The 24,988-nt window shown below is 40.2% G+C and overlaps 1 protein-coding gene across 3 annotated transcripts in view; it reads left to right on the forward strand.

Annotated features, from left to right (window-relative positions):
* The first annotated feature begins 8,601 nt into the window (after positions 1-8,601).
* The window catches only part of g2e3 (G2/M-phase specific E3 ubiquitin protein ligase), a 79,290-nt gene continuing 62,903 nt past the window's right edge, over positions 8,602-24,988 (forward strand). For 2 of the 3 annotated variants that reach the window (XM_060829025.1, XM_060829026.1), the window contains exons 1-3: positions 8,602-8,909; positions 17,140-17,216; positions 18,117-18,208. In XM_060829025.1, the coding sequence (XP_060685008.1) occupies positions 8,887-8,909; positions 17,140-17,216; positions 18,117-18,208 (192 nt within the window). In that variant the 5' untranslated portion in view covers positions 8,602-8,886. The remainder of the gene's footprint in view (positions 8,910-17,139; positions 17,217-18,116; positions 18,209-24,988) is intronic. The other variant, XM_060829027.1, reaches the window with a different exon arrangement.

Here is a 24,988-nt window from a genome sequence, read left to right on the forward strand (position 1 = left end):
CTGTTAAAAATAATTTATAACATTCCTGCATTTCTCTGTCATTTCTTTGCAAATTAGGTTCTTTTTGTGAAGTTCAATTCTTTGTGGACTGTGGACAAAAAAAATGGTTTAAAAGTTAGCCACTGGAACTTGTTGTGATCAAAGTTTGTGAGAAGATTTGTAGCTCGGGTGCTCATTGTTGTGGTTCTGTTCATCGAGCTGGGAATTTGTGTTGCTGACGTTTCATCCCCTGTCTAGGTGACATCCTCAGTGCTTGGGAGCCTCCTGTAAAGCACTTCTGTGATGTTTCCTCCGGCATTTGTAGTGATTTGTATCTGCCCCTTCCGGTTGTCAGTTCCAGCTGTCCGCTGCAGTGGCCAGTATATTGGGTCCAGGTCGATGTGCTTATTGATTGAATCTGTGGATGAATGCCATGCCTCTAGAAAGTCCCTGGCTGTTCTCTGTTTGGCTTGTCCTATAATAGTAGTGTTGTCCCATTTGAACTCATGTTGCTTGTCATCTGAGTGTGTGGCTACTAAGGATAGCTGGTCGTGTCGTTTTGTGGCTAGTTAGTGTTCACGGATGCAAATCATTAGCTGTCTTCCTGTTCGTCCTATGTAGTGTTTTGTGCAGTCCTTGCATGGGATTTTGTACACAACATTGGTTTTGCAAAACGACACGACCAGCTATTCTTAGTAGCCACTCACTCAGATGATAAGCAACATGAGTTTGAATGGGACAACACTACTATTATAGGACAAGCCAAACAGAGAACAGCCAGGGAATTCCTAGAGGCATGGCACTCATCCACAGATTCAATCAATAAGCACATCGACCTGGACCCAATATACCGACCACTGCGACGGACAGCTGGAACTGACAACTGGAAGCAGCAGATTCAAACCACTACAAATGCCGGAGGAAAGATCACAGAAGCGCTTCACAGGAGGCTCCCAAGCACTGAGGATGTCACCTAGACAGGGGACGAAACGTCAGCAACAAATCCCCAGCTAGGCGAACAGAACCACAACAACTTGTTGTGAGTTGTGTACCACAACATTGCCTTATTTCAAACAGTAGGGGAGAATGATAAATACTTCAGTTCTGTCTCCACGTTTGGACTTTGTCTGTGTGTGCAGTTATTTCCTTCTTAATGAGAAACTATGATGTACGTATTCATTTAACCTGAATTAGCTCGTTAGGTAGATTTGGGCAGTTCACTGGTTTTATCAAATTTACACATCTGCAACGAGAGGAATGGTCAGGCTTGATTTCCAACTCACTAACCCTGTTGGTTCTGACATTCTACATCTTTTCTACTAATTGGTTACCTACAAAATACACTAATCTATGCAATGGCATTTTAATTGTTTCTTAGCTGTAGCCAAATAGCTTCTGTGCTTCATTCCTCTGAACATGCTCTCGCTATTGCAGTATTCTATGTAATCAATAGATTACTCTTCCTTTTATTCCTTCTATAGCTTTGCACCCAGGAACTTTTCCTATCCAGTCCTGCCCTTCATTGCGTCAGATTTCCAATATTAGCACAACATCGTTGTTTCACGTGACTATGACACTGCAATTATTATCAATCACCATATTGTGTATGGAGTACCACTACTTTCGAGTTAATTTAGTTCCCTGTTATTATGATCCCACCTTATTTATTACAAATTTTTACAATAGTTCTTCCTGTCGCTCCAAATTATTGTGCACCTTATTGTTCCTCTCTAATATTACCTCCTGGTTTGCACACCTTGCCAAGTCAATTAATCCCTTCTATAGCACTGGAAAATACTTAAAAACAGTTCTAGATGTGTACAGATGCAAACTGCCCAATGTTTGCAAATCCCATCTCTCCACAAACTGGTCTCAATGTCCCAGGAATTTGAAACTACCTTTTATGCACCACCTCTCCAACTATTCAATCCTCTGCTCTCTCCTCCAGTTTCTCTTCTCACTGATATGTGGCATTGGGAATGATATGGAGTTTATGAACTCTAAGTATTGGTTGCTACTTTCCTTCCTAGCCTCTTGGTCTCTGACTGCAGGACCGTATTGCTCTTTCCTCTTTTGTTGTTGATGCAGTTGTGGACTATGATTGTCAGTTGTACACCTGCCCAATAGAGCACTCTGCAGTCGGTCATTTGATTCCTTGGCCCTGATACAATGATATTGCATTAACATATTTACACGACATATCAATTTTAATTCCTGCAGTTGGGAGTATCCATCAATTAAGTTATTTTATTAACCTTGCTTATTAGCTTGTGTGGACCATTGAATCTTGCTTTCAGAGGTTCATCGTGTAAAGGCAATAACAGTAGCACTTTGTCACCTCTTAGAATTTTTCTAGTTGGGTATGTTGGTCTGCCTAATCTTTCATCTTTACATGTGAACAATTTAAATGTTCCTGTGAGTCTCTAAAAACATTGACATGTAATCCAACATGGGGATTTGCCTTTTTACCTTAAAAATCTTTCATTGATCTAGTTTAATGGATCTTTTACCTTATCACCATAGATCAATTCAAACTGATTTTCATTTGGGGAATCTCTGACAGCGAATAGTAACAAACATAATCCTTTGTCCCAATCTTGCGTATTCAAGACATTTTCTCACAACCTAACATATAAATCATATTTTGGAGAACTGCATTATATCCTTACAAAATCTTGACCACTGTCTGCTTATTGAAGCTTGAGATTTCTGTAATCCTATGTATCTTGCCATAGGAATTTCACGTGTACTTACAGTATTGCTTTACAATATCTGGGCAACCACTACCTAATGAACAACTGTTTATTCCTTGTCTATGAGTCTATCAGGATGTTTCTGTTTCCTCATCAGAACTCCATTTCGAAAATAAGAGCACTCCAGAACTTCTTTAGCTGAAGCTTCAATAGGAGTTGCCTCTATTAACTTGCTCATCTCCAGATCGGTTTTGTGAGTCTCAACTAATGAAGACATATTAAACATTTGTCATTCCTATTCTTAAACCATTGACCTGAAGCAAAACAACTCCATTTCCAAATAATTCCTTAATAATTCCCATTACAACGATACTTGATGACAAGTCATACTTTGTACAACGGAATCGGGACATACTCATCAGTTGTGCTGTGTATTAACAGATTGCATTCTCCATAGAAAAACCGATGAAAGTCAGTGTCCTTCTCCAATAAAAGGGTTTGAGTAGCTCTTGTGCCTCTTTCTACTGTTATAGATTTAGCTGCTTGAAGCTATCGGTTATCTTTTGGCAAAGATCTTTTACATCTATCTAACTTACTCACCTTCTCTGCACTCAACAGTTTACCTCATTTCCTAGTTGTAGTTAAAGCCATAATTTTAACTGTGGTATTTTCCTTTTGAATTTTTTTTTGGACTCACTCTTATGAATTCTAGTAGGTCCATGGGGTTCTTACAAGGTTCAGAAGATTTAACAAAGGTGTTCTACTTTATATAACAGAAACACTTAGGCTTTGGATTTTCTCTTCCGCCCTGAGCCACTTTCTTTCTGTTGCGAGGAGAGGATCTTGGAGAATTCTCAGCTGCTCTATCTTTATCCTGACTACCTGCACTCCTTTTACTTTCCCATTCTCTATCCTCAAGTTTATGAGGTAATGGAATAAAGCTTAGTTTTATGGATCAGCTCATAATTGTGAAAAATTTCTATTGCCTCTGTGGCAGTTGGAACCCTCTAGTCTTCAACATGGGTCTCCAATACAAAAGGTAGAAGTTTTTAAATTCTTTGAAGATAGTTTATCTGAGAGCTTCACTTGTGTTATTTATTCATAATGCCACATACCTACCAGTAAAAACCCCTTTATCCTTTCAAGTTTAATATACATTTGGTGCTTACACAAACTTGATAACTTTTGCCCGAATCCCTGAGAACGAATTCATAAGTACCCAGAGTAACCATTATGACAGCAATATAAACCATTGAATTTCCTGTATTCTGTCAACTTGTTCTGTAGGGGGAATGGCCAACTTTTCATCAGCTGCTGCATTTGTTTCACTATTTCCTCAATTTAAAAAGAATATCTCCACATCATTTCCTATAAATTTTGGTAAGGCCTGTCCACACTTAAATATTTCCCTGCTGGACTTTAGATTATAACCAGGAATTTCCTTATCAGAGTCACCTTTTCCACCTGCTGTCTCTTTTTTTAATTGCATCATTTTAAACTAACATTTCAAATCTCTCTTCTCTTTTTCCTTCTCCCATTTGAATCTTTAGCTCCAGGCTCTTAAATTTGCTTTCTCATGCTTTTTAGTTTCTCTTAAAATGGTTGAGCTTGAGATAAAACAAATTAAGTTCCAGTTCATTTTTCATTCCAAGCAACTTTAATTCTTTTTCATGATCAGGTGCTTTAGATCTAATTAAATGCATGGAGAGAAGCAAACTGGAGACATGGAACGGAGCTGCTGAAGGGCAGAGGGAAGTAGGGGCGGTCAGCAGCTTGTGAGCTTGGTCAGGCCTTTCAACTTCATTTATTTTCTAACTTACACTATGAATCACTGAAAGGTAATATAACATTTTTCTTTATTTCTCTATTTTGTATCTAAGATTTGTACCCAGGTACTTTGCATCTAAGACGAAGTCGTGAGGTGTGACTTTCCACTGTTCTTCAGTACTTGAGTACATGTGATAATAAACCTAATACAATTCAATTCGTTTAATACTTAGTGTTTCTAGTTCTCCTTGCATTTCCACCAGTACCAGGAATTGAGAAATCTGAGAAGAGACCATATTGAAATATAAGATTCTTAGGAAGATTGACAGGGTAGATGCAGAGAGGTTGTTTTCCCCTGTGAGCAAGTCTAAGAGCAGAGGGAATAATCTCAGAATTAAAGGGTCACCCATTTAAGGTAGAAGAGGGTTTTTCTTCCTTCTCAGAAATCAGTGAATCTGTGGAATTCTTTACTGAACACTGGGTCATAAAATATAGTCAATACCGAGGTAGATTTTAATCAGTAAGTGAATTCAGGTTATGGGGATAAGGTAAGAAAGTGGAGTTGAGAATGATCAGATCAGCTATGACCTCATTGAATGGTTGAGGTTTGATTGAAAGAATGGATTACTTGTGCTTCTATGTCTGGTAGCAAGAAAGGCAGTCCAACATCAGCATCTACTGAGATACTACTAACTGAAGCTTGGTTGATATCAGTGGATTTGAGTATTGCAGAAAAAAATTATTGACTTTCGGCAGGATGTATTCATGCCCTCCCCCGCCTACACATTAACAGCACAGAGGTGGAACAAGTGGAGAATGTCAAGGTCCTGGGAGTGGTCATCCACAACAAGCTTTCTTGGACTCTTTAAGTGGGCGCACTGGTTACAAAGGCCCAACACCGTCTCTTCTTCCTCAGGCAGCTGAGGAAATTTGGCATGACAGCAAATACCCTTGCCAACTTTTATAGATGCGCCATCCAGAGCATTCTGTCTGGATATATCACTACATGGTATGGCAACTGTACCAATCAAGATCAGAGACGGTTAGAGAGTGGTGAATCCGGCCCGGATGACCACAAAGGCCAACCTCACGTCTATAGAATCCTTCTACCGGGCCCGCTGTCAAGGAAAGGCCGCTAGCATTCTCAAAGATCCATCCCAAACTCTACCACTGGGGAGAAGGCACAGAAGCCTGAACACACGCACCTGCTGGTTTTAAAACAGTTTCCACCCTACTGTTGTTAGAATACTGCGATTCTGTTTGTGCAGCTATTTATCTATTATTTACTTATCTATGATACTTAACTCTGTGATAAAGAACTAAGAAAATTTACAGCGCAGGAACAGGCCTTCGGCCCTCCAAGCCTGAGCCGATCCAAATCTACTGTCTAAACCTGTCGCCCAATTCCTAAGCATCAGTATCCCTCTGCTCCCCACCTACTCATGCATCTGTCCAGATGCATCTTAAATGAATCTACTGTACCTGCCTCTACCACCTCTGCTGGAAACATGTTCCAGACACCCCCCCCGCTCTGTGTAAAGTACTTGCCATGTGTATCCCCCTTAAACTTTTTACCTCTCACCTTGAAAGCGTGACGTCTCGTATTAGTTCCTTCACACTGGGAAAAAGCTTAGCGCTATCTACCCTGTCTATCCCTTCACGATTTTGAAAACTTCAATCAGGTCCTCCCTTGATCTCCTTTTATCTAATTGTGAGAAATAAAGCTCACTCACTTCAATAATTTCAGTCCGAGACAAGATCTGAATCAGTAGTGTCATTTATTTCACATGTGCAAGTGGGTGTGATATCTACAAGGCAGGGACAAAACACACTGAATTCAATAAATACTCGATACTTATATAATTTGGTTCCTACATGTTTTTTCTTATTTCATTGCTCTCACCCCCCCCCCCCGTTTACATCCTACACTTCCCTAAGACCGGTACCTATTACTCCTGTTATCTCTTGTCTTATCCGGCCTTGTCTGTGACAAAATGCTTATTCCTGGTCTCACAAGGCCATTTGACCTCTTCCCATCCTTTGCTTACCATTATCTACTCCCTCCATCTGTGCTGCCCCTCACAGCATCTTATCATGAAGCCCTTTTAATTGGGATTTGTTCCTGTGTTTCTGTAAAAGTGGGAAACAAATGTTTATACCTACTGTTTATACAGGCATATCTAATTTAACTGCCTCTCTTCACATCATTTTGTCTAGTGCCTGTATTTCTATCATTGTCCCGTTTCTTTCTTGCATTCTTTTTTAGCTAATACAAAAAAATTTATGCATTTCCTCCACATAGTTTCCATTCTTGTTGACTCAGCTCTTGGCTGAAACAATTACACACTGATGTGAGTTCACTTATTTTTATATAATCAATTATAATTGCAGAATTGCAGAAGTAACATTAATTTACCTATATCCCACATAATGGAAACAAACCTAACCTACTCAATCGCTCTTCATAGCTAGCACCCTTCATACCAGGCAACATCCCCAAAAACCTTCTCTGCACCCTCTCCAAAGCACATCCTTTTGGTAATGTGGCGACCAGAACTGGACACAGTGTTCTAAATATGGCCGAACCAATGTTTTGTACAATTTTAACATGACCTGTCAGCTCTTATACTCAATATCTCGTCCAGTGAAGGCAAGCATACCATATGCCTTCTTGACCACTCTATCCACCTGTGCAGCAACCTTCAGGGTACAATAGACCCGCACTCCCAGATCTCCCTGCTCATCAGCTTTTCCCAAGGCTCTTCCGTTCACTGTATAATTCGCTCTAGAATTAGACTTGCCGAAATGCATCACCTCACACTTGTCTGGATTGAACTCCATATTGATTGATCTGCCTGTATTGCTCGCAAGGCAAAGTTTTTCACTGTGTCTCAGTAAACGTGACAATTCAATTCAAAAAAAATGTGCTGTCAAAGCTTTGCATTTTACTTTCTTCTTTTGGAATCACCAGAATACCAAATCTCAAAGGGAACACAATTTATGATGCACACAAGCATCATGATTGGTTGGTAAGTGGAGTCTGATTGGCTAGCATGAAGCATGGAACAGAAAACAATTAACTTCAGCTCTGACAAAGAGTCATAGAGATGTACAGCACCGAAACAGATCCTTTAGTCCAATTTGTCCATGCTGACCAGATATCCGAACCTAATCTAGACCCACTTGCCAGCATTTGGTGCATATTCCTCTAAACCCTTTCTATTAATTTACACATCCAGATGCCACTTAAATGTTGTAATTGTACCAACCTCCACTACTACCTCTGGCAGCTCATTCCATACATGCCCTCTTTGCATGAAAAAAAGTTGCCCCTTTGGTCCCTTTTAAATTTTTCCCTTCTCATCCTAAATCTGTACCCTCTAGTTCTTGTCTTTTTACCCTATTCATGTGCCCCTCATGATTTTATAAACCTCTAAAAGGCCACCCCTCAGCCTCTCACACTCCAGGGAGAACAGCCCCAGGCTATTCAGCCTCTCCCTATAGCTCAAATCCTCCAACCCTGGCAACATCCTCATACAGAGGAACCTCGATTATCCAAAGGACACGGGTGGGAAGCATTTCATTCGGTTAATCGAATTCCTGATAATTGAATGCCTGATAACATAGTTTAGTTGACCATTGGGACCTTGTGATCTTGCTGGATAATCCAACACTCAGATAATCAATTGCTGGATAATTGAGGGTTCCTCTGTAAATCTTTTCTGAACACTTTAAAGTTTCACAACTTCCAGACTTGAAAATGTTAGCTTGCTCCCTCTCTGCACGGATGCTGCTCTGATGTCCATCATTTGCTGTTTTCAGTACAGATTCCAGCAGCTGCAGTAATTCGCTCTGACGATTAACTGTCAAACTTATTGTTTATATTCAAACCAGCAAAGCGACCCTGATTGGTGGAGGTGTTGTCACGAGGGACTGCATCCCAGAAATGCTAAGGAGGCACGTTCCACGTTTCATGGACTTGCCCCTTTCTCACACTCTTCCTCTCCCACTGCCTGCCCTTCCCTCTCCTGCCACTGCTTGTCCCTCTCCTTCCCCACGCTGTCTCAGTTTTTTTAACCATTATCCCCCTGTACAATATGCCTCCCACCTCCCCCCAAAAAAAGTCGTGTTCAGATAGGAATCAGCGATCTTCTCCCTTTACTCGAATCGTTTCTCTACCGGTCGTGTAGACACCCACCGACGACTATTTAAACCAAGCGCTTCCTTTAGGAGCCAATCACACGGCAGTCTGTGGCTGACGCCCCTGCGGTGAGCCAATCGGAAAGTGCTGTCCGCCGGCCAATCAGAACGGCGCTAAGTCCCCGGCTCTTGTGCTCTGGAGCGGGTCACTTCCGGGATGAGTACCGGAAGTTGTGAATTTGAATCTAAGCGCCGTTAAAGGATAACAAAGAGGGAGGAGAGGAGCTGGTGGAAGCGCCTGGGATAGATGATGGGGGAGACGGCTTGTCGGTGAGTGGGCTATGCGCTCAGATGAAACCAGGCGGGTGAGATGGTGGGTTAGACTCCGGGGCCCAGTGTTTGAGCCGGCCGTAGGTAAGTCGAAGGGACGCCCGCGGCCTGGATCCCGGCTTCATCCCTGAGCCTGAAGCCTGCTTGGCTAAAGGATAAATGTTGTGATGGAGGTCGCGTTTCTTTTCGATATCTGTAAGAGGGGCTGACGCTGTTGGGAAGATGTGACAGGGAGTCTGCTCTCTCAATTCCTGTCAAATTGGTAACGTGAGCGCGTTGAGCATGTGAATTTAAAGAGACGGCATTCCGACAGTGGATTGGGTCGTCAGTGCATTAGATGTCGAGAGTTATCTCCTGAATAAACCATTGAGTTTTGTTGTAGTTTGTCGTTATTTCAACTTGTTCTATTGAATTTGTATGTGATTAATTGCCGTAACCTAGTAGCTGTATTTTTCGGGATCTCTGTCACTGTTTGTTCTTTGAGCCATCGTCTCTATTGATTGGAAACCTACTTCCAAGCTAGTTTCTCACTGTCTTGCTGCTTCATTCTAGAACCTCCAAACTTTTCAATTTATTCCTCTCGTCATTCTGTTCCTTTTGCTTCTTTATGTGAAGCCTTTTGGGGCATGTTCTATAATTTGACTGCTGTGCTCAAAATATTGTTTAAAAATCACGCAATGCCAGGTTTATAGTTCAACAGGTTTATTTGGAAACACTAGCTTTTGCGGTGCTGCTCCTTCAACTGGTAGCTAGCTCTGCAAGCTTGTACACACACAAATCTGTTGGGCTATAATCTGGTGTTGTGGTTTTTAAAGTTTGCCCACCCCAGTCTGACATCTTCACATCACATAGTATTATTGAACTTTGAGAATATTTTGTCTTGTCAAAGACATTAACTTCAATGTTCCCCCTTTTTTTATTCTTAGCTTCTGTAGTTTAGCATCAGCAATAGCTTCATTTCATTCTTTTACCAAAGTATTGCTCATCTTTTATCTGAAAATCTTGCTTAACTTTTCAATCAACAATAATGTCAGATCCAATTTTTGCATTCCTTGTTGAAGCCCATCTATCCTGTAACAGATATGTACAAGTTGCAGAATATTGCAAATAAAATCAAACTCTGTAAAGTGCTTTCTGTTTTGCTCTGCTGTATAGTATTCAGCTGGGTGCATTTTGATTTGATTTTTTTTTTAGCAGAGATTTGGTCCCTCTGTTTCTCTAACTGATCAGTTAAGTCACAAGTGAAATGCTGTTTTAGGTGACATGCCAAGTTTCTTGTAATTATGGGAGAAGTTAAATAATGTTCTAGATCTGAACCATCATGGCTGTAGTCCAAAGCATCTGAAGATACTTGTATTTCTGTATGGTTATCTCCATCTCCTGACAGTGGTGCTCCATTTTTCTCCCATCTGTCACTCAGTCCAGTATGTGGCATTTATTAAGATAGGTATGCAGAATATTCTATTTCTGGGAGATCTTGGTTTCTTTTGCTGTCTCTATTCCACTGGAGTCTAGACTCCTGCCGGAGCTTTCCACTATACTTGAAATGCGTACTACATGCAACTTGCCTCAAAGTCTTGCCAACTTGTTTCAGTTTATCTTTTTCCGAATTGTTTCCTTGTTTATAGATCTCAAATGTTTTTTATAATCTATTTATTTACCTCGGGTTAATAGTCATAGAGATGTACTGCATGGTTGCAGACCCTTCAGTCCAACTAGTCCATGCCAAACAGACATCCTAGTCCTGTTTGCCAGCACTTGGACTAAACCCTTCCTATTCATATACCCATCCAGATGCCTTTTAAATGTTGTAATTGTACCAGCATTCAATAATTACTCTGGCAGCTTATTCCATGCACGCATGAACCTAGTGAAATGGTTGCCCCGAGGCCTCTTTTTAAAAAACATTTCCCCTTAACCTAAGCCTATGCCACCTAGTTCTGGACCCCCTGCCCCAGGGGAAGACCTCGTCTTTTTACCCTATCCATGTCCTTTATGTTTTATAAAATTCTATAAGATAACGCCTCCGCCTCCGCTCCAGGAAAAACAGCCCCAGCCTATTCAGCCTCTCCCTTTGGCTTAAATCCTCCAACCCTGGCAACATCCTTGTAAATCTTTTCTGAACCCTTCAAGTTCACAATATTCCAAAAGTGGCCTAACCAACATCTGTACGGCTGCAACGTGACCTCCAAACTCCTATATTCAATGTTCTGACCTCTGAAGGAAAGCATACCATGTGCCATCTTCACTATCCTATCTCACTGTAACTCTACTTACTCGGTACTGCGAATCTGCACACCAAGGTCTCTTTGTTCAGCAACACTCTTCAGGACCTTCTGTTATGTGCACAACTGAAAACATGTGTTGCTGGAAAAGCGCAGCAGGTCAGGCAGCATCAAAGGAGCAGGAGAATTGACATTTCGGGCATAAGCCCTTCTTATGTGCACAAGTCCTGCTCAGATTTGCCTTTCCAAAATGCAGCACCTCATATTTCCTCTGACATTTCTTTGGTCTGGAGAAATCGTAATGGGGAACAATGTCCACTCTTTCCTCACTTTACAGTCAGAGTCATAGAAAAGAACCTTTGATCCAATTTGTCAATGCCAACCAGATAGCCTAAATAAATCTAGTCCCATTTGCCAACATTTGGCCCATAAACCCTTCCTATTTGTTTACCCATCCAGATATTTTTCAAATGTTATAATTGTATCAGCCTCCACCACTTTCTCTGGCAGCTCTTTCCATATATGCACCACTCTCTCCATGAATGGGTGCCCCTTAGGCTCCATTTAAATCTCTCCCATCTCACTTTAAACGCATGCCTTCTAGTTCTGGAATCCCCTGCCACAGGGAAAAAGCCTTTTATCGCTTTGGACTATCCATGCCCCTCATGATTTTATAAACGTCTTTAAGGTCACCCCACAGCCTCTTGTGCTGTAGGGAAATAGTCCCAGTCTGTTCAGGCTCTCCCTATAGCTCAAACCCTCCAACCTTGGCAACATCCTTGTAATCTTTTCTGAACCCTTTCACATTTTACAACATCCTTCATATAGCAGGGTTAGCAGAATTGCATGCAGTATTCCAATAGTGGCTTAACCAACATCCAGTACAATTACAACATGACTTCCCAACTCTTATACATAATGGACTGACCAATAAAGGCAAGAATATCAAACGTCGTCTTCACTATCCTAACTACCTGCAACTCCATCCCCAGGACCTTACCATTTAAGTGCATAAGTTCTGTCCTGATTCGCCTTTCCAAGACGTAGCACCTCATATTGATCTAAATTAAACTCCATCTGGCCACTCCTCAGCTCATTCGCCCATCTGATCAAGATCCCGTTGTAATCTGAGATAACCTTCTTTGCTGTCCACTACACATCCAATTTTGTGATCATCTGCAAACTTACTAACTATACCATCTATGTTCACATCCAAATCATTTATATAAATGATGAAATGCAGTGGACTCAGCACTGATCCTTGTGACACACCGTTGGTCCCAGGCCTCCGGTCTAAAAGGCAACCCTCCACCACCCTCTGCCACATGTTTTTTTTCATATAGAAATGCACATTGCCTGAAAATCTCTAACCTAATCTGTGATCACTGGTCCTACTGACCTTGTTGTCTATATTGTGGACTTTTGGAGCTTTCCCTTGAAAATTTGCATCTTTAAGAGGCCAACAATGTTAAAAGTTTATTATCTCCAAACACTTTATCATGAAGTGATCTACTATCACTGTTCCGCGATTATCATTAACTTGGAGCCTGCAGGGCTTCTCTCTCCTAATTCTTCATTATTCGGGAAAGAAGTTCTAGTATCCACGGTTTCAAGTTGCACAGCAGCTAAAAGAACAACTCAAAAACAAAAGTCAATGTGCTAAAAGGTAAAGTCACTGACCACATGGCTATATATCTCAAATTATGGCAGATATCAGGAGTATACACTGTATTCCTCCTACATTTTTCTTTCATAGTCCAGTTTTGTGGGATTACTCTCACTCCCTCTAGCTATCTACTAACAAGTACAGAATGTCCAGCATCTTCCAACATTGTCGTCTTCTCTCAGCTTCATGTTGTCAGTTCCTGAGTTCAAGAGCATCAGTGACCATCTCTTTTTCTTTTTCTTTGTCTCCATACTATGCTTTTGTGACATGATCCGCAAATCAGGTCAGCTTGTCCATACATGCTGATTAAATGAAGGGCTACCACTGATACCTTACTGGATCTATTTTGTTACAATATTTGGCTGATACTAAAGTTCTTACCATGAACTGGGAGGCTAATGCAATGGTTTTTGGCCTTCAAACGTCATATTCTTGCCTCATTTTTTTTTCACTGTCTTGTTCTGGAATAGACTGCAGAAAGTCTGACATTGCAACAATGTACTTCCACATTCAGCATGTTCACGTACTGTTGAAGCTCCCATTTATAACTTTGTCGCCCCCAAATTTGTCCAGGTGCTGCTATCAATATTCTCTTTTTCAATTCTCCATAAACATGACTTCAGACAAAATTCTATTGTAAAAATCCATCATCTACAATTTCTGATTGTAGCAGTTCAGATTAAAGAACCTGCAGATGAAGGGCAACTGAGAATGTGATAAGGAGGTGAAGGTGAGGGAGAAGGTGATAGGTCGAAGAGGACTGTGAAGCAGATAAATGGGAAAGGACCCTGTGGTTGCAGGGTCCCAAGGCGGAATATGAGATGCTTGTGGGATCAATGTGGATTTCACCAGTTTCCTCATTTCCTCTCCCTCCACCTTATCCCAGTCTGAAACCTCCAACTCGGTACCGCCCTCTTGACCTATCCATCACCTTTTCCCAACTATCTGCTCCACCTTCCTGTCCGACCTGTCAGCTTCTCTCTCTCCTTCATCTACCTATCACATTCTCAGATGCGTGCGCGCGCGCGCGCGCGCACACACACACACACACACGACTCTTTTGATGCTGTTGTAGTGTCCCTACCTCTAAATCAGGAGGCCTGACTTCAAACCCAACATGCTCCAGAGGTGTGTAATAATATCTGTAATGTAACATTTTTTTTAAACTTAATGTTTTATACGACCACACTTACTGGCACAGGAATAATGTGAAGTTAAGAGGCATACGCTGGTAATTTTCACTGAATAAATATACTGCCTCTAATTCCTTCCTTTACCAATTTGCTGTCAGACATTATATGGCAAGCCTCCTGCTTGGCTACCCACCTCGGATTTCAGCATCTGCAGTTTTTTTTTGTCTTTAACTTTGTATATAACATGGTAGCAGCAATGGTTGTCTAAAGATGGGTGGTGGAAACTAAGAAAATGAAATCAAAAAGAAGGTAAGTAATTATGGTTATTAGAAATGACAGAATGTAAAGTGCCAGATTACCTGAAATGTTTTCAGATTCTGAGCCATATGACCAGTAGAAGAGCATGGACATAGATTCTGATTTTACTAAGGAGGAAACAAAGCAACATCATGGCTTTGTCACTTTTCAACAAAGGTAATATTAGAAGCAAAGTAGTTTCAACTGAAAGGCATCAGCTCAAAATTAATTGGATGCTCAATAAGGTTTTGAGGATGAAGTTTACAAGATTTATTGAATATTTGAGATTTTGATAGATTTCAAAAGATAAGAGCGACAGTCTATGGAGGATTATATTCCGGATTTTAATAGGTTGTTTACATTATTTAGAAGCAAACAATCTATTTTTATACAATTTCAAAATTCCTCATTTTGTGCCAAAATTTAGATTGCCGTTGATTATCATGTATGGCTAGACTCTTAGTCCTAAGTAAGGCTTAGTTCTTGGAGAGAGGCTGCATGTTAGATCAAACGTGTGCTGCCTCAGATTCAGGGTTGGTAGTCATTTCCATTTGGTGGAGCAAATGATGCATTTCATAGTGTCAGAAAAAATACATGATTCCATGATTGTTCCATTTTGAAATCATCTCAATTCTGGTCACAGGTGACTGTATAAGAACAGATTTATAGTCTGGTGGAATAAATGTTAAAGCACTTTTTTTTGTTAGAAATCGAAATTGTAGCAAAAGAAAGGATCAGAAATGCCATAATCAGATAAACCGAGGAATGCCAAGTGCATAGATGATTCGCATGATTGTATTAGTAAGATGATCTATTCAAAATGAAAAAAACAGCATCTTTTGAAATAACATAGAACTTTTTGCTGAATATGATGATAATCAATTAGAAAGGAGTTTTAGCCTGGCAATGAGTGTGTTAGCTGTGCACTTGTTAACTGCATGTGTTGCTTTCATTTTTGCCAGTGTGTGGAATAGTTCAATACTTGCTGACCTTACTCGGATGTACCCAGTGAAAACTGATGCAACGATAAGTATGAAGGTTCTAACCTGCTTTGGATTTGGTGATGAAGACAATTGAGGTTACTGAAATGAAAAGAGATTCCATGTTGTTTTAAAAAGAAACAAAAGCTGGATAAACAATTTTAGGGGCTCCAGTAAAATAATGAGATATGCTGGTCTTCCATGACAAAAGGCATAAATGAAACTGGACTGTATGAGAAGTGTTTTGGAAAGTCAGTGAATGTGTAAGCAGGACAGTATTCTATCCCTTAGTCAGTGGCATCACATAAGAACAAAAAATTATTTTAAAGTTCCCCACTTTTTAAAATATATTTGTCAATAAAGGTGAGTTAAAGTCCTGCTAAAGATTACAGACATGGTTGCAGAATATTTAAGGGTCAGAGGTCTGCGTTTTTTTTTTAAATAAGTCAGATCACTACATTCTATTGTAGGCCTTCCATGAGCATGTGACTCTAAAGGTATAGAGAAAAGACTGAAATGATTTCATCTTACCCATGAGAACATTATAGCCAATTTTGATCATGCTGTACTCAAGCAAAGTATTGCAAATGCTGAAAATCAGTAATTAAAAACAGAAGGTGCTGATGAAACTAGGATCTGGCAGCATCTGTGGAGAGAGAAGCACAGCAAACGCTTCATGTTCAGTATGACTTTTTTAAAATTTGGTTCTACTATAATTGTACAGAGCAAGGACCAGATAGTGATTATAAACAAGGTCATGAGAAAGGTTAGGAATTGACTTGAGACACACCCAAGTTTCAGAATAATAATGGATTTGAATTTGCTAATTATTTAATTAGAGAAATATGCAAAACAAATGAACATTTCTCCCCACTTACTCTGGATCGCTCATGATTTGGAACGTCTCTCAGATCTTTATGGTTTTCACGAAGATCTGTAGCTCAGGTTATCGATGAGGTAGTTGATTAGCTCAGTGAGCTAACCAACTGCCTCTCAGATCTCCCTTTAGCCTTCTCCCAGGAAAACAGTCCTAATTTCTCCAAACAGTCTTCGTAACTGAAGTTCTTCATCTCTGGAACTATTTTTGTTAATCTCCTCTGCATTGCTTTTCACATCCTTTCAAAAATGTAGCACTTAGTGAGTGCAGTACTTCAGCTATGGCCCAACTAGTGCCTTGCACAAGTCTCAAAAGTGGTGGCTTCAGTGGTTATGGATCTATTCATTGAAATTTTCCAAAAACATTCCTGGATTCTCTTGATGTTCATGTTTTTTTTTAAAAAAGTGACTATGGAACTATATCTGAAAATAGGATAATGGCTATTATACACCAAGGATCAAGGATGTAATGTAATTCTGGTGCAAGTCTACAGTTTGCTCAGTTACAACAATTATTTGCACTTAAGATCACTTTTTAATTTTTTTTAAAGTTTCAATATAATTCATCAATAATGACACTTGGCTTTTATTCTCGATACATCTCCAGGTTCAATATAACATTTTTTTAAATTGCCGCTGATCACCTTCAATCCAGAATAGAGGTGTGATCTAATTTTACAAAATTACAAAGTGAGTTTTTTTGAAGCAAAACATCACTAAAGGGGTTCCATTCATAGGCATGCCTATCTATCCAACCTCGACAGATAAACAGGCCTAATATGTGACATTGAACTTGGCATTTCACATCAACAATGTCAGCAGTTTGATTTGAAGCAGAGGACCCAAGCTGCTTCACAGGAGTATTATCAAACAGATGGTATTCACTGCTGTGGTGATATTGAGAAGGCATGATCAAAACATTTTGGGTTTTGATTTGTCACCTGTGGTGCTTGAAACGAGAATTGATGTATTTAACCTTGAAAATTTCATAGCCAGGTAGTTAGACAATCTATCCTTTGCTTATACATTAATGTTTTATATGCCTTTATCTAGGAAATTTTCCAAATCCGGTGCTACAGTTAATTTTGCCTCAAATGGAAAACAGAAGCTGGAGCAGGGAGAAAATCCTTGTGAGTACTGCTGATATTTTATCCACTGTCTTTATTTTTAATCTATCTATCTAAAAGATGACAGAGTGGAGGAAATGGAACCCTGTAATGAGGAGCTAATCAACTTGATCTGTACAATGAATCATTTGCGTTAAGGTTTATAATTTTTTACATTATCATATTTATTTCATTTCTTACAAATTTTTTATATTAACCCAAATAAATATGTAAAAAGTCCATTCAAGAACTATGAAGGACGACGTTATTAACCATATGTGAATTATTGGTTTCATGTAAAATACATTGCTGATACTGCCATTCAAAAATGGATAATGTGTTCTACCTCCATCTGTTTACTTTGAAGTTTAGTGCTTTGTGACAGAATCAAAACTGATGTCCGTGAATAATTATTTTCAGTAGTACCACTCTAAAGCAAAAAAAGGAACAAACCATATTCTGATCTTGTCTTTTTAAATTCCAAGGTAATCCATTCAAGGCAGCATCCTTCCTGCTGTTGCAATTGTGTTTTGGCCAAAACTAAAGATCAGGTGTTTGACCTTCCAAGTCTGGGCAATTCATTCTGTTCTGTTGCTTCTAGGTTTGTGACCTAGAAGTCCTCCAGTAGCTCATAGCCTTTTATGCATCAATAATGCTTTTTGTTTGCTGCCACAGGTTGAGGTAGAAACCTGCCCGAAATTATAGTGATTTAAGTATGACCCTGGCAGAAAGATTACTGCTCTTAGAGACAGGAAAAGTTCTTTCGAATGGATACTGATATTATTGCACCTATTTGCTACTTCCATTCTGATGTGGAATCTTTTCAAGGTCCAGGCACATAAGTCTTTGACAAAATTATTCAAATGTCAAAATTAGTGTCATTTTATTTCAAGGCTATCATTGTGGATGTTTTTGTTCCCATAGCTTGTGCATTTTGTCGTCGGAATGAAGACTGCCCTGAAAAATATGGTGAGAAGAAAACATATAATGGGATAACTCTGCATTACTATTGTTTAGTAAGTTGAAATAATTTTTACTTCACTGTCATGCTTTTTATTTGCTTGAATATTTTTGTCATAGAGATATACAGCACGAAACAAACCCTTCCAACTCATCCATGCTGACCAGATATCCTAACCTGATATAGTCCCATTTGCCAACATTTGGCCCAGATGCCTCTCAACCCTTCCTACATGTCCATCCAGATGCTGTAGTTGTACCACCCTCCATCACTTCCTCAGCAGCACGTTCCACAGACACAGACACACACACAGCCCTCCGTGTGAAAATGTTCCCCCTGAGGTCCCTTTTATATCTTTGCCCTCTCACCCTAAACCTAAGCCTTCTAGTTCTGGACTTAACCCATCCAGGGAAAAGACCTTATCTATTTACTCTATCCATGCCCCTCGTGATTTTGTAAACCTCTTATAAGGTCACTTCCAAAGTAAAATACTCGTTTAGTATCTTCCCCCATCTCCTGTGGCTGCACACATTGGCTGCCTTGCTGATCTTATTTTAGTTGATGCAGATTATTAAAATAGTGAAAAGTCTTTTAACATCAACTCCTTCCTTGAATGAAATAAGTAACTTTGCATTATGGATTTCTTTGGGGACCTGTTTGAACTCTGGACAATGTGCTATAATTTTCATAAAGTATTAAACTTTTATCATTCAATTGACTTCTCAACTTGCTTATTATGAAATCCTTAACTGAAAAGACTTGCTCATGCTGAAGTTATCTTACTTCTGGTAAGATGGTGATGGAGTAGGACTTTGAGCCCAGTGCTCATCTGTCCCATCTGCCTTCCTTTTTTCTTTTTGCCCTTTTTTGTTCTCTCGTGATCTCGTGCTCTCTCGTTCTCAAACCAGACTTGTGGTGGCAGAGTTGAGTTTAGGCTAGTTTGGTGCTCCGCAGCATCGGTGTCTGCATTGCTATGGTCCAGCAAGGACTCATAGTGGTGAGGGTGTCAATGGAGACAAGATGGCACTAAAGAGTAGCAACTTTCATTCTAGTGGATCAGCATGGTAAAGGGCCCATGATGGAAAACTTAAGATGGGCTGTAAAGTTGCACACTTTCTTTATTTCTTCATTTTTCTCCCTTTTTTTCTTCAATTTTTTTTTGTTTTAAGATTGTGCTGGAGCCACCATGCTTTTCACTGTATTTTGTAACAAGATACATGACAAGATTTATATCCTCAGTCTGCTTGTTAGTGATACGTGTGGATGTTTTTACTTTGTTCACAACAATCATGGATGAAGATATGCTTCTAAGTATAAGCATTCAGGCACTATTCCTTTGTCACCTGTCCTGTCACGACAGGAGCTGCGGGTTCCCTGTACACTGGGCAACGGTTCAGGGCTCTGAAAATTTGTACTTCCAAATAAACCTGTCTGACTGTAACCTGATGTTGTGACCCCAGTCCAACACTGGCACCTCCATATCCTGTTTGTTTCCTGTAGTGCTGCAAGTTTATTTCATACAGCATAGAAATAGCCCTTCAGCCCACCATGTCTATGCTGACCAACAAAGGCCAAACAATACCAATCCTATTCACCCACAATTGGTGCATAACCTCCCTTATCCAGGCATTTTAGGTGCTCATTCAGGTGCTTTTCTCTTAGAAGTTGCAAGTTCCCCTCTCCACTATACTCAGCATCTTCCATATGTTTTACCACCCCTTGAGTGAGGCGGGGTGAGGGGGGGGGGGGGGGGGGGGTGATCCTTTTCCCCAGATTAACTGTAAACCGCTTACTCTTCACCTTAAACTTGCGTTGTCTGGACTTTGACATCGGGTAGATCATGAAAATCTTTTCTCTATGCTCCTTAAAATTTTGTGAAATCTCAGTGAATTTCCTCTTCACCCTCCAGTACAATCACATACTTCCAATAGTGTGGTGATCAGAACTGTAAATAATGTTCCATCTGTAGCTTAACCAATTGCTTTATAAAGTTGTGACAAGACTTCTCTGCTCTTATACTCTACATCCCCTCTGAGCTGACATCTTCAACGATCGAGAGATTTGTACACCAAAATCCTTTGTTGCTCAGTATTTCCTGGGAACCCAATATTCATTGTGTAAATCCTCTATTTGATCTCCCAAAATGCAATCACCTCACATTTATCAGGGCTTATTTCCATCTGTCATTGCTCTGCATAATTTAACAACTGATCAATATCAGACTGTAGTTTGAGACCATTCTCCCTGTTATCACTGGCACTGCCAATTTTCATGTCAACTACAAACTTACCAATTATATGTTCTATATTCAAAAGTTGGTAATGTACATAAACTGCAAGGGTCTCATTAACACTCCCTGTAGTACACCACCAGCCACAGGCTTCCTTTTGCACATTTCAATTCTCCACCATCTCCCCTCCTTTGTTTCCTATTTATAAGCCAGTTTGCCAACTTGCCTTGGATCCCATGGGCTCTTACCTTTTGGACCAGCCTTCCATGTGGGACCTTGTCAAAGGCTTTACTGAAGTCCATGTAAACTACACCAATTGTGCTACCATCATCAATGTATTGAGTCACATTTTCAAAAATCTTAAATAAACTAGCCAGGCAGGATCTCCCTTCAACAAATCCTTGCTGAATATCCCTGCCTTTCCAAATGTTGATTAATTTGTCCCCCAGAATTTGTTCCAATAATTTCCTGACCACCGGGATGTCAGACTAACTGGTCTGTGGTTAACTGGCCTATCCCTGCTGCTCCTCTTGAACGAAGGGGCCACATTAGCTATTCATCAGTCATTTGGCACTTAACCTGTGGCCAGCGAAGTATTGAGTATCTCTATAGGCAGTGTCCTCCCTTGCCTCCCATAGCAGTCCAGGATATATCTCATCAGTCCATCGCAGGATAAAAGTGCAAACAACTAATTATTAACCTTAACATGTCTGCGAATCTCACCATCCCAGCTGAAACTCTCCTTTGTGAATTTGGATAAGAAATATTCATTTGAGAGCACACCATGTCCTCTGGCTCCACACACAGATTTCCTCTTTGGTATCTAATAGGCACCATCCTTTCCCTGGTAATCCTCTTGTTCTTAATATACTTCTATAAATGCTGTAGGGTTTTCATTAATCTCTCTGCCAAAGATATTTTGTGGTCCGTCTTTGCCTTCCTAATTTCTTCTCTGAACACTGATACTCCTGGAGGACATGTCCTGTTTTTAATGCTCTATACCCAACATATTTCCTTCCTTTATCAAATTTTTGATATCCCTTCACATCCAGGTTTCCCTGGACTTGCTGCCCTTGCCCTTCACTCTTTCAGGAATACACTGGCTTTGAACTGTCACTGCTGCTGCTTTCAAAAGACTCCCATTTTCCAAATTTAGATTTATCAACAGTAGGTTGCTGCCAGTCTCCTCCCATTTCTTTGGCCTCGTGGGTGGCGAGTTTCAAGTTATCATCACTCATTTCTTAAAAGAAGAAGCAGTTCTTTCTCACATTCCTGTATCTCTTGCCCAGAATCTTTAAATCTATGTCCACTGGCCCTTGTGCAAACAGCCACTGGGACGATTTTCCTTTTCAATCGTATTTGCTTATCATAATCTTGAATACCTCTATCAAATCTCCTTTGCTCCAAGATAAGCAGCCATAGCCTTTCCAACCTAATCTTGTATCAAAAGCTCATTCATCCCCCAAATAAACAATTCAGGTAAATCTTCTCTGCATCCTTTCACTGATCTGCAACTTTCTGAAATGTGGTAGCTGGAACTGTATGCACTTGGCACCTGACCAAAAGTCTACAATGTTTCAACAAAATATCCCTGCATTTGTATTATATGCCTCTATTTATGAAGACCAAGATTCTCTGTGCTTTACTTTCCCAATATGTCCTGTTACCTTTAAAGATTGATGTAAATGCAATCTCTGGTCTGTCTTTTTCTGCATACTCTTTAGATTTGACATCCAGTCCTCTTCCGATATTGCCTCTCCCCATTCCAACTGATTAAAAACCATCATCGAAGATTTGTAGCTCGGGTGCTCATTGTTGTGGGTCTGTTCGCCGAGCTGGAAGTTTTTGTTGCAAACGTTTCGTCCCCTGGCTAGGCGACATCATCAGTGCTCTGGAGCCTCCTGCGAAGCGCTTCTTTGATGTTTCTTCCGGTATTTATAGTGGTCTGTCCTTGCCGCTTCCGGGTGTCAGTTTCAGCTTCCGCTGTAGTGGTTGGTATATTGAGTCCAGGTCGATGTGTTTGTTGATGGAGTTTGTGGATGAATGCCATGCCTCTAGGAATTCCCTGGCTGTTCTCTGTCTGGCTTGCCCTATGATAGTAGTGTTTTCCCAGTCAAATTCATGTTGCTTGTTGTCTGAGTGTGTGGCTACTAGGGATAGCTGGTCGTGTCGTTTCGTGGCTAGTTGATGGTCACGTATGCGGATTGTTAGCTGTCTTCCTGTTTGTCCTACATAGGACCTCTGGTTTTATGTTCAGTGCCTCTACTTATGAAACCCAAAGTCTGTCACATAATTGTTCACCATACTTTCTCAATGTACCTTGCCAATTTAAAAAATGGATACATACATACCCAAATCTCTCTGCACTGTTTAGAGTGTAACTCTGTGTACTCCTTCTGCCAAAAAATATATATCTCTAAATTATTCCACGTGCCACTTGCTCTTTCTGCAAGACTACAGGTAGTATTGTAAGCAACTCTCACCCTCACTATTTGCCACTTCTCCAATGTTAATGTAAAAGATAAGTTGGGGAATTTTGCCTGGCAATAACTCTGAAAAGGTCAGGGATCTTGTATAAATTCAATACTCCACAGTCACGATCAACAACATATCCCTCTATTCAGTTCAGACATTTTTTTGGCAACTTGGGAGTATCCTTTAGATTGGGTGACAAAGTCGCCATTACCTCACAAATGCAAGCTTAGCATTTGGTAGACTTGCTCAAACTTCTGGAAAAAGGATGGAATTTGTCTCCAGAATAAAAGTCTACATCTATCACTTGCATCACTTTTTTTTTTAATGGGTGCATGACTTGGACAAATATGTCATCCATAAAGCAATAGAAATGTTCTATCTTTGCTAACTTTGCAACATGAAGTGATAGTCCAAAAATACCTAGCACTGAGATTCTTACCAGTGTGTTACACTTTGACCCAGCACACTTACTGCAATCATTTGGTTAGCATGTCACATATAGGTTACCAAGGTGGTACTGTACAACAAGTGTCAATTTTCTTTTCTTGCGAGTTCTTTGCGATTTCTCGATCATCTTTTTTTGGTTTTTGTTTTTATTTATTTTCAGATTTACTTTGCATTCTCTCTGTCTGCTTTGTTATGTCAGATATAATCATTATTTGCCATTACCTTTTGTACTTATTTTGATGTATGTGGTAGTTAGACTCTCAATATAACCAAAACATAAGGAAAGGGTAAGTTTCCCAGGTGTCACACAATTTAAGTTGGTATAATATGACTGCCATAAGTTAGCAACAAATATTTTTTTCCAAGAGTTGACCCTTGGTTTTAAAACAAATAATATTTGCAAGAAATTAATTATATGCAATTTGTTTTCCTGAATAACAGTTAGCTAGATATTGTGTTATTGATAGATTCCCTTTGCCAGCCTCTCTCCCTCTTCCTGCCTCCTTTTGTTGCCACTGGCATCTCCAACGCTTCCTCTTTGCAGTCTCCTTCACTCTTTTACTGCCCCTTTTTTTTTTGCTTCTTGTCTATGCAGCACTCCCACCCAAATTCCTCTGCAACCCCTTACGTTGTTCCCCGACTCCTCCACACCCTCAGCAGCTGCTCAGTGCTGCCCACCTGAGCCATCTGCTTCTACTAGCCTCATCAACTTCTACCTGTCCTTTTCCCTTCTGCTGTCACCTGGCCAGTTGTCTTCTCCCTGTGGTCTTGCCTGGCAAACTTGCGTTTCCCTGACCATGGCCACCTTGTTCAATACCACTACTCACGTTCCAACTGCTTCTCCAGTCACTGGATATTTCCTCCTGTACTTATTGCAAAATGAGCAGCAAACATGGGGAGAAGGAGCCCATTTTTGGGTTAACGCCTTCCAAAACTTCAATTCTACGTGTAAACTTTTACTGATTGCTCACTCCGTGATTAATTTCTCCTAGGTGACTTTGCCCCTTTCCAAAATGAATGCTCTACAGTCAACTGAGCATGGAAAAACACAGCAAAGGGCTTCCCAATTTGGGTGTGAAGACAATCTGCAAGTTAACCTGAGCCTGCAGGTGGTGTCCCAATCCAAGGAAATAATATCACTATTTTGGAAAACTTAAATCAACATGTGTAAATGTTCCTGCTATCCTATCCAGTAGAAATATTCAACTCCAAAGGAGCTAGTATAATTATTGCAATTTATTTAACTACAGCTAAGCTAAGAAACTGTCATGAAAAACAGAAATTGTTGGAGAAACTCAGCAGGTCTGGCCATGTCTGTGGAGAAAAAGCAGTGTAAATGTTTCAGGTCAAGCCCTTCTGAAGAAGGGTCACTGGACCCAAATGTTTATTTTGTTTTCTCGCCACAGAAGCTGCCAGACCTGTTGAGCTTTTCCAGCAATTTGTTTTTGTTTCAGGTTTCCAGCATCTGAAGTTTTGTTTCATTTTGGTAAGGAACTGTAGTACTTACTGCTACATCACTGCAAAGAATTAAAATTATTTGCTTGAAAAGACATTAGCTAACTGAAAGTTGTAATGAGAAGCTGACCTTTCAAGACAACCTAACTAATCTTTAATTTTGCTTTTTGTTTTCTCTTACAAAGAAGTAATGCAGTTTTGTAATTTTGGTATATATTTTGACATTTT

This window comes from Hemiscyllium ocellatum, chromosome 8 (assembly GCF_020745735.1).
Source record: "Hemiscyllium ocellatum isolate sHemOce1 chromosome 8, sHemOce1.pat.X.cur, whole genome shotgun sequence".
NCBI lineage: Eukaryota > Metazoa > Chordata > Chondrichthyes > Orectolobiformes > Hemiscylliidae > Hemiscyllium > Hemiscyllium ocellatum.